Below are 16,162 nucleotides of genomic sequence, written 5' to 3' on the forward strand. Positions count from 1 at the left end.
CTCGACCCCGGCCCCGGATGCCACTGCCGAAACCTCCGCGGAAGCCACCGCGGTTCCCCATCCCAGGGCCACCAGGGCCTCCGGGCCCCCCCGCTGCACCGGCGTCATCCGCCATTTGGTGTTTTCTCGGAGAAGAAGCGAATTTTTGTATTTTTAGTAGAGATGGGATTCCACCATGTTGGTCAGTCTGGTCTTGAACTCCCGATCTCAGATGATCTGCCTGCCTCGGCCTTCCAAAGTGCTCGGACTACAAGCATGAGCCACAGCGCCCAGGGGTTACAGACATTTAAAAAAATTTTTACATGAATCATGACTAGTACATTAAAATTATGTATACTTAGACATTTATATCTAATGTTCAAGAAATTTACTACAAAATTGTTACAGTAGATATTAGTCTGAAATATTTGTTTATCTAATAGGGATAACTCTAGGTAAGCGTAATTGTAGTGTCTTGTATTTCACTAACATGGAATGCTGCTATTACAGGACAAACACAGGTGACATGGCCATCCAAAAACCATAATAGCTCTTTAGTTAACTATGTTGCAAGCTCAAATACGTTCTACTGTATGAACAGAGAGGGATTCCAATTCTTCATCAAAAAGTGCTGGTGGAAGTTGTCAGATGTATTTCAACATAGATCCCCCATTCAATGTCTAGGAGATGAGAAAGCCGCAGAGATGAAAGAGAAACCTTATGAAATTCTGCTGAAAATATGCCCACTTTCTTTATAATGCTTGTGTTTCTCATGCTGAGAGTAGCTGTGCACTCTGGATGCTTAGAGAGAAATTCTTTTTAAGGGAATATTTTCTGGCTATTTTGATAAATCTTGTGTCTAATTTGAGTTTTTCTTAAGATGCTTTTAACTTCTTTATTTCTCTCAATATAATCTTGCTCATTTGAGAGCTGATTTTCTCTCAAATGCTTTGGGTATCTGTTTTAGAAGCCTTATGAGTATCCCATGGTATCTTTGAATGAGGTGGGCTGTCACAGGGATGAGTCTTGGAGTGATCTCTACCCAGACTCACACTGGAGATCCAGCAGTATTTTTTCATGTCACCATTATAAATTGACACTGAGGCTGAAACACTTCTTCCATTCCCTTTATTGTGAAGGTGCAATTCTACCCAGGAGGCTTGCAGGCTCTCCTGCAGCTCAGGCTTCCCTCTCTGATGTGGCACTGGAGTGCTGCTGTGGTAATTGGGGTTCGCATAAGATGTGAGCTGCCAGCTGTGAGCCCTGTGCTGTGGGCTGTGCCTCAGTGGCAGATGGTAGGAGTCAAGAGGACACTGGTGACCAGGGGAAGGCAAGCAGGAGTGCTCTAGCCCAGCCTCAGGGAGTAGAGAGCCATTGCTTTAAAATGTAAATAGCCAAAATGATAGCATCCTAATCAACCATTTTTGTAGAAGAGTGAAAGCCTACCTTCAGCAGGCATCAGGCTTCAAGTGGCAAAACTGCCTCTTGTCATTAAGATGTGATAAGTTTATTTTGGCATTGAATATAACCGTGTAGCATACATGGAAGGCCTTTTCAATTACCAGGGGAATTTAGAATGAATTATGTATGGCATGGTGTAAATTTTTCTACTTATGGACTAATTATGATGAACATCTTTCTGTCTTTGCAGTCTCTTAAGCAGATTGACCATGCTGCACTTCACATTCTAGTTTAATTGTGTAATAAAACCATTTTCTTTCTCTTCTATCATTGTGTTTCTCTGGGGCTATAGAAAGTTTTTCTTTTCATTATATATTCCAAACACTGTCTAGAATTGCCAGACATGATATAAACACATAAGGTGCCAGCCAAGCTTTACTCTAGAGGGGACTTTCCCTCTCAGGCTTCCAGTCACCTCACAATTATGCTACACAGTATGTGCTGTCTCCTAAATATGCAAGCAGAATTATGTATCTGCTTACTTGGTATCTATTGGCCACTACAGTCACTTCTAGAGAAGCTAGGCCAGATTTCTACAAACTTCACAGGGCAGCAATCAACCATTTTACCTCTTTTGATGACTCTTGTATCTTCAGACCTGAAACTGATTCACAGAACATGGAGCTCAGAAACCCAATCAGAGTAATATGTGTGCACTGAGTAGACATGTAGACATGAGAATCTCCACTTTCTACTATCTCCTCTTGCTAAAATGTCCACAAATATGCAGGTAACACCTACTGCTACTCCACCCATCCAGAGCCTAAATCTGCAGCTCCAAATTCTGAATCTAGGTCTTAAGATTTGGAAAATAAAATGACTTTTATCTGAGGAATACAAGTCATTTTAGTTGTCAAAGTCAGAGAGACATTAAAATGAGATGCCAGGCTGGGTGTGGTGGCTCACACCTGTAATCCCAGCACTTTGGGAGGCTGAGGCAGGTGGATCACGAGGTCAGGAGTTCAAGACCAGCCTGGCCAACATGGTGAAACCCCATCTCTGCTAAAAATACAAAAATTAGCCGGGCGTGGTGGTGGGTGCCTGTAATCCCAGCTACTTGGGAGTCTGAGGCAGAGAATTGCTTGAACCTGGGAGGCGAAGGTTGCAGTGACCTGACATCCTGCCACTGCACTCCAGCCTGGGCGACAGAGTGAGACTCTATCTCAAACAAACAAACAAAAGAAACAAAACAAAACACAGTTATGTCTCTTTCCCCACTTCAAGCTATGTAATCATCTCTTGAAGCCATTTACAATTGCCACAAATAGCTATCAATTTAACTAATAATGCGACACCGAACACTGTAACTTAAGCTGTAAACCTTAATGATGTATATCCAATCCATAGTCAATGTTATTTCTGTAAATAAATAAGAAAGGTAGGTATAGTTGTGGTTATGACTCTAGATACTTTGTTGCCTTGATCTCTCACTCCCAAAATCGTTTGTTACTAACAAATATTTTTGTACCATCCCACTCTCTGTCCCTCTTTTTTTTTTTTTTTTTGCCTTTACAAATCCACTTGTAACTGCTGCTAATCAAAGTATAGATTCCAGGCAAATTGAATCTTTGCTCCCAGGTTACAGTCCTCAAGGGTAGAACAAATAAACTGTCTACTTATATCTGTGTTGCCTCGGGTTTTTCTTTTTAGGCAGACATATTACTTAGGATGTGCTAGAACAGCCTCTAGGAGAACATCTCTCTTTGATTGTACTCCACTTGCTGTAACACCCAAGAATGTAGAGCCAGTTTGGTCTGACCAAGAATCTGCACATAAGAGCTGAACCCTGCCTGAGATTCACAAGACAGGGCCAGGTTTTAGATTACGAAGGTAATGAAAACCAACAGGAGGAATTTTCTGCATTGTAAGATGTCAACATAGACATCTTAAAGTCCCCCTTTGATAGTGTGGCTCTTTGAGCTTTTCAGGTCTTGTCCAGTGACCTGCTACAGTTACATGAGAGGATCCCAGTGTACATAGAATCTGATAGCAGAATCTGTAAGTAAAGATTAAACATCTTAGGAGTGAGAGATCAAGGCTACGAAGTATCCACAGCCATGATCACAACTATTCCTACTCGTAAAATGTGATACCGGAGTAGAACATTTTTATCCTTCCTCTTACCCAAAAGCTAGCAAATCAGTACAGGTGATCCAGGTTCTGGAGCTTTGCCAGGGCAGTTCCATTTCCTTTTTAGAATCAGCCTAAATCTCTTCTGTCTGGCTTACAATTGGGCCATCAGTGCACGGTCACTGGGAATCCTCTCGGAATCACCTAGGTGTCTTTGAGACATTTGAGGATTTCCAGAGCAGAATTGTGTCAGGCTGACAAGAGTGGTTAACTGTGCTTCTGTCTCAGTGTAAGAGAAATGGGTCATCCTTCCCTCATTCAAGAGATGTCTTTGGTTGGTACCCAGATGACAGTTTCTTCAGATTCCTGGTACTTGGGAGGAAAAGAAGTTCTGCAGATTCGAACAGATAAACTAAATGCTCCCATCTCATATGGCCATTAGAGTAATAGATGTAGCAATCATGGTCCCTACCATCCATGAACTTTTAGTCCAGACTAGCAACTGGATAAACAATGAATTAAGCATCATATGGTTGATATAATAAATAGATTTGTGCAAAGAAACTTGGGGTTTATTTGGGCCATAAGTAACACAAATAAAAAATAAATGATATTGCTGTGACTTCTGATGTCATCACCTGAAGGGATGTTTATGGACAGAAGAATTGTTATTATTTTTATTTCTTTTATTTTGCTAAGAATACATATTTATCTTCTAGTAAAATTATTCTAGATAAACTTAAGAGATTTGATTAAATGGATTATTAGTATATATTATGAAATTGACAGGGCAGTAGCTAAAAAAGATTAAAGTTACATGAACTGTGGGATTTAAGTTTTCTTAGGTAAGCTTAGGAAACAGAACTGGAAGTACCCCAATGGCATAGAGAACAAATTCTTCGTAGGCTCCACTCCCTGCTTCTGTTCAGTTCCTACTTGGAGACTTGACTTAGTCCTGTCCCCACCCTGGAGTCTTGCCTCAGAGAACTGATTTAATAAGATCAGAATTTTGGTTGGTGAATCCTGCTATCTTTCTAGAAGTGGTGCTCATAATTTTCTGAAATCCAAAGGCAGGTAAATGGGTTTTAATTTTTAAATTTTTTATTAAAACCAGTGCTTGTGGAGACATTCCATTTAGCAACTTGTTTTCTATTCTTAGAAATCAGTAGTTGCTCCACAAGTCACAAAAAATTAAATATAAACAATAAAAATTCCTCTAAACTACATTAAATTTTTCCTTTATCCCTCTCATCTATCTATATAGCTTTTATTCTATACATTTTATAAAAAGTTAATGACAGAGAAACTAAAAAAATTAAAATGCTGTGTCCTTTATCTAAATCCTGGGAATTATTAAACACTTAGTACCAACTCCAAAGGTGTTATGACGATTAAGTCACATAATGTGTTATTCCCAGCACAGTGCTCTGTAACATCCTCTTGAGCACATAGAGCACAATGTTTAATAAACATTCCATCAGTACACTTGTACATGTTGTTATTTAAACACAGACTTATTCAGACATGACTGCTTTCTATTTTCTCTGTATACTCTACAGAGCCAGCAAAGAATATGATACTTTAGGATGGAGAGTGGTTGTCTTTATTTGCCCTAGAAGTATTTGTGTTGTGACAAGAGTACTGAGTGTAAGGGACTCTGTGCTATGCCTGCTTTCTCTAATGCTAATCATGAGTCCAGGGGGAGTAACATCAACATTGACAGGGGACTTGTTTAAAACATTCATTTTGGACCCTTTTCAGACCTGCAGAATCACATTACAAAGAGTGGGGCCAAAATTACCAAGTGATTTATACACTCCTTGAGATTAAATGCTTAGCTAAGTGGTTATAAACCCAGACCTCTAATTAGGATTACGTGGGCAATTTGCAGAAAAATCCTTACTTGAGGTTTTCCCACAGGTTTTGTTTATTGTTTTAGGTGGAAACATATATGTTGTTTTAATTAAGTGCCTCATATAATTCCAAGGTGAGGTCAGAATCAACAATGAAGGGTTCAAGGCATTCATGAGAGTTAAGGTAGAAACCTTTTCACTAAAGGATGGTCACAGGGCCTGTTCTGTTTGGGTTTGGGAGAGACAAGGCAGTGTGGCCCATATTACCATTACTGTAGCAGAAATTGCTGGTGTCTGTGAAAAGGAAGGGCACCTGAGGACAGAAAAGGTGAAACTTACATTTTTATGTCCATGGAGAAGCTCATTGTTCCTGAATCTCTACTAGTATAAAGGACAGAAATGGATGGAATGTTTCTGCAGTTCTTGGTCCTTCTGCCTGTGGGTGTGGTGGTAGCAGGTAAATGGGTGGTGCTGACACCTTTAAAGGCATATTCTCAAGATGCCGGTGTAATTGATGCAGAAAATTTCATCTAAGCAGGAATTCCAGAGGGGAAGGAGGAAAAAAATGCCTTTTTTTTTTTTCAGCTAAACATGTCTCATATCAAGAGCTGTGTCCACTCTGCCTTCTGAAATGCCATGCATTTTTACATGCAAACTTTACTTCTCTGCTTGTGTTTTTCCTCCCTAATGAGTTTAACTACTTTAAAAAATTCTTATAATAGTCAAGGGTCTCTGAAAAATATGTTTTTTCCCATATACTGGAGCCTTCTACATCATGGCTCCTTCTATGCCGTGCGGAATTCTTTTCATGAATTTATAATCTACTGTATTAAAAATGTTCCCTTTGTGGCTGGGAAGGTGTGAATACTCAAGATTCCTATTGGAAGAATAAAGGGGTTCTTAAGAAAGACGGAAAACTTGTAATATTGAGGTTCCATCTGTGTTATTCATTAACTCTATATAGAACACGATTAAGAAAGTGTTTATTTAAAGAGGATGGCGGCCGGGCGCGGTGGCTCAAGCCTGTAATCCCAGCACTTTGGGAGGCCGAGACGGGCGGATCACGAGGTCAGGAGATCGAGACCATCCTGGCTAACATGGTGAAACCCCGTCTCTACTAAAAATATAAAAACTAGCCGGGCGAGGTGGCGGGCGCCTGTAGTCCCAGCTACTCGGGAGGCTGAGGCAGGAGAATGGCGTAAACCCAGGAGGCAGAGCTTGCAGTGAGCTGAGATCTGGCCACTGCACTCCAGTCCAGGCGACAGAGCGAGACTCTGCCTCAAAAAAAATAAATAAATAAATAAAGAGGATGGCATTTATTACCCAGAAAATCCTGAAAAAAAATGAGAAAATGCCTGTTCTCTAGGGTGCTAAAGAGAGAATACTAAAAATCACTATTAAAAATTACACAACATGGGAATATCTGTATCTTGAACTTGGTATAAACTGATGATTCTTTATGGTTAAATTCGGACTACAATTTACTTCTGGGAGAAAATGTCATAGTGGTGATGCTGTGTCCTTCTTTTGTGCATCAGCACATCATAAAAATTTGTCCTAGTGCAAGTAATATTAATGATTCACTAGGTTAAGGAGCTCTGCGACAAATTTTTTTTAACTAGAAAGCTAATTATTTTTCTTTTCATTATAAATTATTTTTATGCAGCTGATGTACGTAAACCATCACATTTTATCTGGTAGCTACCCCTCTTTGTTAAGTTTTCTTTGCATATATCTGTCTTTGGCAAGTGAAAACTCTCATCTTTTTTTTTACAGTCCAACAATACTAGGAAAAACGCAGGCTCTTTTACTTAGTGGATGTTTGACAAAATATTCTTCTTGGGCCAAAAACATTGGCATTACTGGCGAGCTTGTTAGAAATCCAGAAACTTTAAAAAAAAAAAAAAAAAGCAGAAACTCAGACTTTCTGTAAGTCAGAATCCGTTCTCTACTCTCTCATTTGACCTTGAGACACATTAAAAATTCTGCCCATGGCCACTTGGTAAATGTGTATGGGGGTGTGTTTTTTAGAGTCAGAGAATACATTAGAGAATATTTCTGGGTTAAAAAAATATTTTCTTGGATAATTTTGGTCACTCCTATAAGGCAGAACCTGTACTCTCTACTCTCTAATTACACCTTGAGTGACATTAAAAATTCTGTCCATGACCACTTGGTAAATATATGTGTGTCTGTGTTGTGTGTTTTTCAGGGACCACTGACATTTAGGGATGTGACTGTAGAATTCTCTCTGGAGGAGTGGCAATGCCTGGACGCTGTTCAGAAGAATTTATATAGGAATGTGATGTTAGAGAACTACAGAAACCTGGTCTTCCTGGGTGAGAATAACTTCAATACTCAATTCCTAATATACTCTAAAGGCTTTATTTTTGTTTTCTGTTTGTTTTTTGTTTTTTTGTAGAATTTTTTTGGTAATTTGGTAATTTTTGATAATTATGCTTTGCATAAATGAGTTTCAAATCCCTGTTTTCAAGAAAATCATAAGGATTTGTCAGTGTAGAAAAAAAATTTCTTCAAGATGTTTCATCTTGAGCTGAACTTTCCACATTGCTGAGCTGATCTCTATCCCTCACTCTAGATTAGTGATAATTTCAGAAATTTACTGGTATAAAATATTACTGCCCACACCTTAAAATCTAATTGCTACCACCAATTTTTTTATTCAGTAGTTCTGAGTAGTGAATTAAGAACCTACAAATATATAGTATTTTCTAAATATTTAGAAATTCTGTTATAAGCTAGTGTTTGGAGATTAATTTACTAGAATATTTATTATATCCTCTTTATTGAGCACATTACTAAGTTGGTAATTGCAGAATATGAACAAGATGCATATTACTTATTTTTAATAAAACAGGTATTGCTGTCTCTAAGCCAGACCTAATCACTTGTCTGGAGCAAGGAAAAGAGCCCTGGAATATGAACAGACATGAGATGGTAGCCAAACCCCCAGGTAGGTGAGAGTGAAAGCCAATACACCAGATGACCCAGATGAGAGATCCAAAGGTCAAGGAGAAAGCAAGTCCTTAAAATGTCATTTGGGAAGCTGTGTTCCAAAGGATCTAGTTTCTGGAAGCCTGAGTTTGTATTTTTTTTTCTTTGCTCTCACATAGAAAGCTTTTAAATTTTCTGTCTTATGCTTTTAAATTCTCTAAAGATTCTACTTTCCTTTCAGTAATTTTCCTTCAAGTTTACAGTGAGAGCCAAAGTCCTCACGGCATATAAGAGACTGTACAGTCTGACTGCTTTTTCATTGTTTTTAGGGACACACAAATATCTGCATAATTTAAAAAAATTCTACGTTAAGCTTTTTCTTAAGTTCTCTTTTTGCATCATGTCTGAAATAGTGGTTTCTGTTCCATTGAATTTTTTAATGTTTCTGCACATTTCATCTTTTAGTACATTATTGAAAGATAATTTGTAATTATAAAATATGATGTCGTTCTGCTTTGTTTTTTTTCCTCCAGATCGCTTTGGCTATTCAAAGTTTATTGTAGTTTCATGTAATCTTTAGTCTTGTATTTTCCATTACTGTGAAAAAAACTTACCACTGGAATTTTTGTAGGGAGCTTATTGAACCTATATTTATTGAATCTTATTCTTTCAACTCATAGACATAACACATTTTTAAATTTATTTGTGTCTTCTCTATTTCTTTTCCTAGCTATCTTATATCTTTCAGTGTAAAGATTTTTTATCTCCTTGGTCAAATTTGTTCTCTGAAATTTATTTATTTTTTGAGACAGAGTTTCACTCTTCTTGCCCAGGCTGAAGTGCAATGGCGAAGTCTCAGCTCACTGCAAACTCCGCCTCCCAGGTTCAAGCGATTCTCCTGCCACAGCCTTTTAAGTAGCAGGGATTATAGGCGCTCGCCACCATGCCTGGCTAATTTTTGTATTTTTAGTAGAGATGGGGTTTCACTATATTGGACAGGCTGGTCTCGAACTCCTGACCTCAGATGATCTGCCCTCATTAGCCTCCCAAAGTGTTGGGTTTACAGGTGTGAGCAAACCGTGCCTGGCCAGAAATTTATTGTTTTAATGCTATTGTAAATAAGATTTTTTTTTTTGTCTATTTTATCAGATAGTTTGTTTTAAGTGTATGGGATGATAACTTATACTTGTATGTTAGTTTTATATTTTGCTAATTTACTGAGTTTATTAACTTAGGTTTTAATGCACTGCTTATGGTTTTCTTTTCTTTTTTTTTTTTTTTGGAGACAGAGTCTCGCTGTCACCCAGGCTGGAGTGCAGTGGCACGATCTCGGCTCACTGCAAGCTCCGCCTCCCGGGTTTATGCCATTCTCCTGCCTCAGCTTCCTGAGTAGCTGGGACTACAGGCACCCGCCACCTCACCTGGCTAGTTTTTTGTATTTTTTAGTAGAGACGGGGTTTCACCGTGTTAGCCAGGATGGTCTCGATCTCCTGACCTTGTGATCCGCCCGTCTCGGCCTCCCAAAGTGCTGGGATTACAGGCTTGAGCCACCGCGCCCGGCCCATGGTTTTCTATATATAAGATCATGTCATCTACAAACAACAAATTTTTACTTATTTGTCTTCAGTTTCAATGGCTTTTTGAAAATTGTTTTGACTAATTATTCTGCCACATCAGTGCTATGTTAAAATGGAAGCATTGACAAGGTGCACAATATAATTTTGCATTTGGTGTCTGTGAATTTGAAGGAGCAAACACCTCTTCAAGTTGCTATAAACTGGTTTCCGTAGGTAAAGGTCTTCTTCCATTGGGCCCCCAGGGTGATGGGATTCCCTCTGGGTTTGTGATGGAGAGGGGTTGTAGCTTGGTCACAAGATTGCTGGGTCTGCACTAGGGTCCACCTTTAGTTGGCTTGTTACAAGGGGCTTGGATAGTTGTAATCCCCATATTATTTTTGGACAGATTGGATATCCTTCAAGACTTTGCACTGTAGGGCAGACACTAGGGCAGGTTTTTGTAGTAGGGTCTGTATATAATGTACCTTAAATCGGGATGTAAATGAGTACATCCTTCACTGAGTACCACAGAGGAGTTTCTCAGGTCACTGTGTTGGTTTCTAGGTAAAGAGAACTGGCCATAAACTGTGGCCCAGGAAGCTGGAACTGAGACTTTGAACTGCTTCAGGCACCACATTAAAAGCCAGGGTCTGCAGGCCTGCCTGCATGGCTATAAATGGGTGTCTTCCTCCAGGCCTATGAAAGGACAGAACCTCTCCCAGACTGTGGCTGAAAGGATTTTGAAATAATTACAGAGTAAATCCAGAATTCTCAGTAGGACCAAGTTGGATTGGCCATTTCCTGTCCTGTAGCCAAGAGCAGGGTTCCCATAGTTTGCCACCAGAATGACAGCCTGCCTTCTGAAGAGAACACACCTCAATATTTGGCTTTAGCAGAATTTCACAACTTCACCCCTGGACCTTAAAGATCTCTTAAAGGCACTTACGCTGGAGATGGGGCCTTGCTACATAACCCAGGCTGGTCTTGAAATCCTGGCCTGAAGCAATTCTCCAACCTTAATGTACTTGTAGCTGTCATTACAGGTTCAAGCCATGAGGCCTGGTTCTCTCATAAAGGTATTTTTGTCAGAGGCTTCACAATCATGGCACAATGCAAAGGAGGAGCAAGTCATGTCTTACATGGTGAAAGGCAAGAGGGCGTTAGCAGAGGAACTCCCCTCTATAAACCCATCAGATCTCCTGGAACTTATTCACTATCACAAGAACAGCACAGGAAAGAACCACTTTCATGATTTAATTACCTCTCCCTGTCTCTCTCCTGACACATGGGAATTATGGGAGCTACAGTTCAAGATGAGATTTGGGTGGGGATGCAGCCAAATCATATGATTTCTGTTAAAAACTGTGCTGTTGAGATTGTTATAACGATTATATTAAATTTGTTCACCACTGTAGGTTGTATTGACACCTTTGAAAAATTAAATTTTTGGCCCATGAGCAAGAATATGTTGAAGAGTTTTGTAGTTAGTTTTATATACTTTTGGATTTGCCAGTTTTACTTTTGCTTTTAATTCCTAGTTTTATTCAGTTGTGGTCAGAAAACACGGTGTATAATTTTGGTATACTTAAAATGTATTTATTGTTGTTTTTAGACAGGATGTTACTCTATCACCCAGGCTGGAGTGCAGTGGCATGATTTTGGCTCACTGTCATGTCAACCTCCTGGGCTCAAGTGATCCTTTCACCTCAACATCCCTAGTAGCTGGGACTACAGACATGCACTACCATGTCTGGCTAATTTTTATTATTTGTAGGAACAGGGTCTCACTATATTGCCCAGCTTGGTCTCAAACTTCTGGCCCCAAGAGACCCTTTCTCTTTGGTCCTCCAAAATGTTGGGGTTATAGGCATGAGGACTTCATGCTGCCATGTAATTCTCAGTGTTGGATATAAGACCAGTGGGAGGTGTTTGGTTTGTGGGGAAAAATTCCTTGTGCATGGGTTGGCACCATCTTCTTTGTAATCAAAATTTTACACTCCATTAATTCAAAAGAGAGCTGGCTTATTAAAAGAACCTGGCTCCTTCACCTCACACTTGCTGTCTTTTACCATGTGGTATGTCCAGTTACTCTTGGCCTTCTACCATGATTGTAAGCTTTTTGAGACCCTCACCAGAAGCAGATGTTGGTGCACACTTCTTGTACAGCCTGCCAAACTGTGAGCCAAATCTTTTTTTTTTTTAATAAATTATCTACTCTTGGGCTTCGTGTGTATTCAAAGTAATTAATACAGTCTATAATGTTTTCTAAGTTCTGTTTTATTATTGCTATTTTATCTGAATTTTCTATTTATTATTGAAAATGGGATCTTGATGTCTACAATTATGTTGCTATGTATTTCCTGCTTCAATTTGTTGATATTTGCTTTATATATTTTGGAGCCCTGATGTTATATATACATATAGCTGGATAAGTATTTTATTAAATACTATATTAATTATATATATATATAGATTCTTTTTTTTTTTGAGATGGAGTCTTACTTTGTTGCCCAGGTTGGAGTACAGTGGCATGATCTCAGCTCACTGCAACCTCCGTCTTCCAGGTTCAAACGATTCTTCCACCTCAGCCTCCTGAGTTGCTGGGATTGCAAGGCACATGCCACCATGCCTGGCTAATTTTTGTATTTTTAGTAGAGTCAGGGTTTCACCATTTTAGCCAGGATGGTCTTGAACTCCTGACCTCGTCATCCACCTGCCTAGGCCTCCCAAAGTTCTGGGATTAAAGGTATGAGCCACCATGCCCAGCCCTATATAGATATATATATGTATGCATATATATGTTATATATACACATATCTGTATGTATACATATATATACACACATACACATATGGATAGATACCAGTTAAATTGACCCATTTTACCATTATATAATATCAGTCTTTTTCTCATGCTAGTACTTAGGACATATTATGTCTACTGTAATTATGACGACCTCACCCAATTGTTACTATTTACGTGGAATATGGAATTTTTTCATTCTGTTACTTTCAGCCTATTTAACTAAATGCTGAAATGAATCTCTTGTATGCAGCATATTATATGCTGTTTTTCTTAAGCCAATTAGGTATTTAATTTTTAAAATATAATTTACTTACTTTTTTATTTTTGAGATAGGTTCTCACTCTGTCAACCAGGCTGGTTTGCAATGGTTTGATGATGGCTCACAGCGGCTTCAACCTCCCAAACTCAGATGATCCTCTCATTTCAGCCTCTCAGGTAGCTGGGATACAAGTATGTGGCATCACATCTAACTATTTTTTTTGTATTTTTTGTAGAGACACAGTTTTGCCATGTTGCCCACTCTGGTTTTGACCTTCTGAGATTAAGTGATCAGTCCACCTTGGCCTTCCAAAGTCCTGGGATTACATTTTTAAAAATTAAATAGTTTAATTAATTTGTATTTAAAATAATTGCTTAAAGAAATGTTTCTGTTACCAGTTTTATTATTATTGTTTTATGTGCTCTTATAGATATGTTTTTTCTCATTTCCTATTTTACCACCTTAAATTTTGTTTAATGTTATAGTGACATTTTGATTATTTTTCTGTTTGTTTAGTGTACTTTCTATAAATATTATCTTCATAATCATCTTGAAAAGTGAAGATTACATAAAACATCTTAAAGTTAAAGCAATATATTTTAATCTCATAACAACTTCAACTGAATACAAATACTATACCTCTACATTTTTGTTATTAATATTATAAATTATATCTAATAACAGATTTATGCAGATTTATATTTTGTTTTTCATATTCTATGGAAGAAATTTAGGGATTTTATGCACCATCATTGTAATAGTAGAGGATTCTATGTGTGTCTGTATATTTACATTTAATAGAGAGCTTTATATTTACGTAGTCATGTAAATATAATTTTATTTTTATGAAATTTTTAAAATTTTTTTATATATTATAATTTTCACAAAAATTCATGCTGTGCAGAATTTTATTTTTCAATATAATGGACTCATTGTAGCATTTCTTTGTTTTTATATGCAAAGTCTCACCATGTTCCTCAGGATGTTCTTGAACTCCTGGTCCCAAGTGATGTGACTGCCTGGGCCTCCTAAAACTGTCAGATGATAGGCATGAGCCCCTCGGCCTCGCCACCATGTAGCATTTTTTGTAGGACAGTGCTAGTCATGATGAACACTCTCACCTTTTGTTTTGGAAAGTATTTTTATCTTTTTTTGAAGTAAAATAATTTCAAATCAAGTATTATTGGTCAGGTATTATTTTATTACCTCAAAATTTGGGAAGAACTTAGTCTTTTTCATGTTCAAGTAAACTCTGTATTACTTTTTCCCTATAGACTTCTTCCAAGATTTTGTTCATGAGTATACGGATCGACTTGATGCTGTCCAATAAGTATTACATTCTACATTTTAAATTTGTTTTGCAATTTTATATTTTTGTATTATATTTTAGAACATGCCACCTCATACCAGTTAATTGTGTCTTGATTTTTCAGTTTATATTATAATTGTGTATGACAATATTTAGTTCTGAACAATTTAACACAGTGTGGAGCAAAATCAAATATGAATCAGCCAAACATCTATTGCCAATATTATTATCTCTATGTTTGTTTGCCTTTATAAATATTATCCCTGTGTTTTCTTTATAACTTGTATATTTGTTGTGTAGGTTTGTTGTTTAATCCAGTGCAGATGAGTAGTCACAAAAATTCTAATTTCAACATCTTATTTATTTGTGAATCCTCCATATCTTGTTTATTTGTGAATCTCTATTATTTTTCTGTGAAAGAAATACTTTTGGATTTGAAGATAATTTAAAAACTACTGGCAGGGTGTGGTGGCCTGTAATCCCAGCACTTTGGGAGACCAAGGTGGGTGGATCACCTGAGGTTAGTTTGAGACCAGCCTGGCCAAAGTGGTGAAAGTCCGTCTCTACTAAAAATACAAAAAAATTAGCCGGGCATGGTAGTGGGTGCTAGTAGTTCAGCTACTCGGGAAGCTGAGGCAGGAGACTCACTTGAACCCAGGAGGCAGAGACTGAAGTGAGCCAAGATCGCGCCATTGTACTCCAGCTGGGCGACAAGAGCGAAACTTGGTCTCGAAAAACTATACTCATAACTAAATTTCTCTTCTAGCTACTATTGTTTTTACTTGTCAAAAACACATAATAATTTATAATAAAATATTTTCTTTCTTTTTTTTTTTTTTGAGACGGAGTCTCGCTCTGTCATCCAGGCTCGAGTGCAGTGGCCAGATCTCAGCTCACTGCAAGCTCTGCCTCCCGGGTTTACGCCATTCTCCCGCCTCAGCCTCCCGAGTAGCTGGGACTACAGGCACCCGCCACCTCGCCCGGCTAGTTTTCTGTATTTTTTAGTAGAGACGGGGTTTCACCATGTTAGCCAGGATGGTCTCGATCTCCTGACCTCGTGATCCGCCCGTCTCGGCCTCCCAAAGTGCTGGGATTACAGGCTTGAGCCACCGGGCCTGGCCTAAAATATTTTCAAATATTCAATTTAGTTATATTGACATGGTTATGCAACATATTGCTGAAGCATTTTTATCTTGCAAAGCTAAATCTCAATACACATTATACAACTACCAACTTTTCCAGTATTAAGGCACTTTTGAAGCACCACTCTGTTTTGTGTTCCTAGTGGTGTAACTTCTTTATGTATCTCGTACAATCTCTGTCTGTTTGTGGCTGGCTCATGTTACTTTGCAAAATATCATCAAGATTTATCTGTGTAGTTAGAATATTTTCTGCTTTTTGAAAACTGAGTGATATGATTGGACACGGCAGCTCACATCTGTAATCCCAGCACTTTAGGAGACCAAGGCGGGTGGATCACCTGAGGTTAAGAGTTCTAGACCAGCCTGGCCAACATGGTGAAACCCCATCTCAACTAAAAATACAGAAATTAGCTGGGTGTGGTGGTAGGTGCCTGTAATCCCAGCTACTCAGGGGGCCAAGGTAGGAGAATTACTTGAACCCGGGAAGCAGGGGTTGCAATGAGCTGAGATCATGCCATCGCACTCCAGCCTGGGGGACAAGAGTGAGACTTCGTCTCAAAAAAAAAAAAAATAAAGAAAACTGAGTGATGTTCCAGTATTTTTACATTTCAAATTATATATATTGAATAATTTGGTGACAGAAATTAGCATTGTTTTTACCTATTGGCTTTCAGTAATAGTGCTACAATTATTATGGGTATGTAAATGACTCTTTATATGACCATATATATTAAGTTTATGTGTTGCATTCTATTTGATTTGTCTAGTTTTCA

General features: G+C 38.3%; 1 protein-coding gene across 1 annotated transcript in view; it reads left to right on the top strand.

Moving 5' to 3' along the window:
* Window positions 1–16,162, top strand: part of LOC105526554 (zinc finger protein 257-like) — a 41,667-nt gene that overhangs the window by 18,519 nt on the left and 6,986 nt on the right. Inside the window, 2 exon segments of the mRNA XM_011962576.1 lie at window positions 7,576–7,702; window positions 8,242–8,337. Coding sequence (XP_011817966.1) covers window positions 7,576–7,702; window positions 8,242–8,337 — 223 coding nt within the window.

This window comes from Colobus angolensis, unplaced genomic scaffold (assembly GCF_000951035.1).
Source record: "Colobus angolensis palliatus isolate OR3802 unplaced genomic scaffold, Cang.pa_1.0 Scaffold599, whole genome shotgun sequence".
Classification (NCBI taxonomy): Eukaryota; Metazoa; Chordata; class Mammalia; order Primates; family Cercopithecidae; genus Colobus; species Colobus angolensis.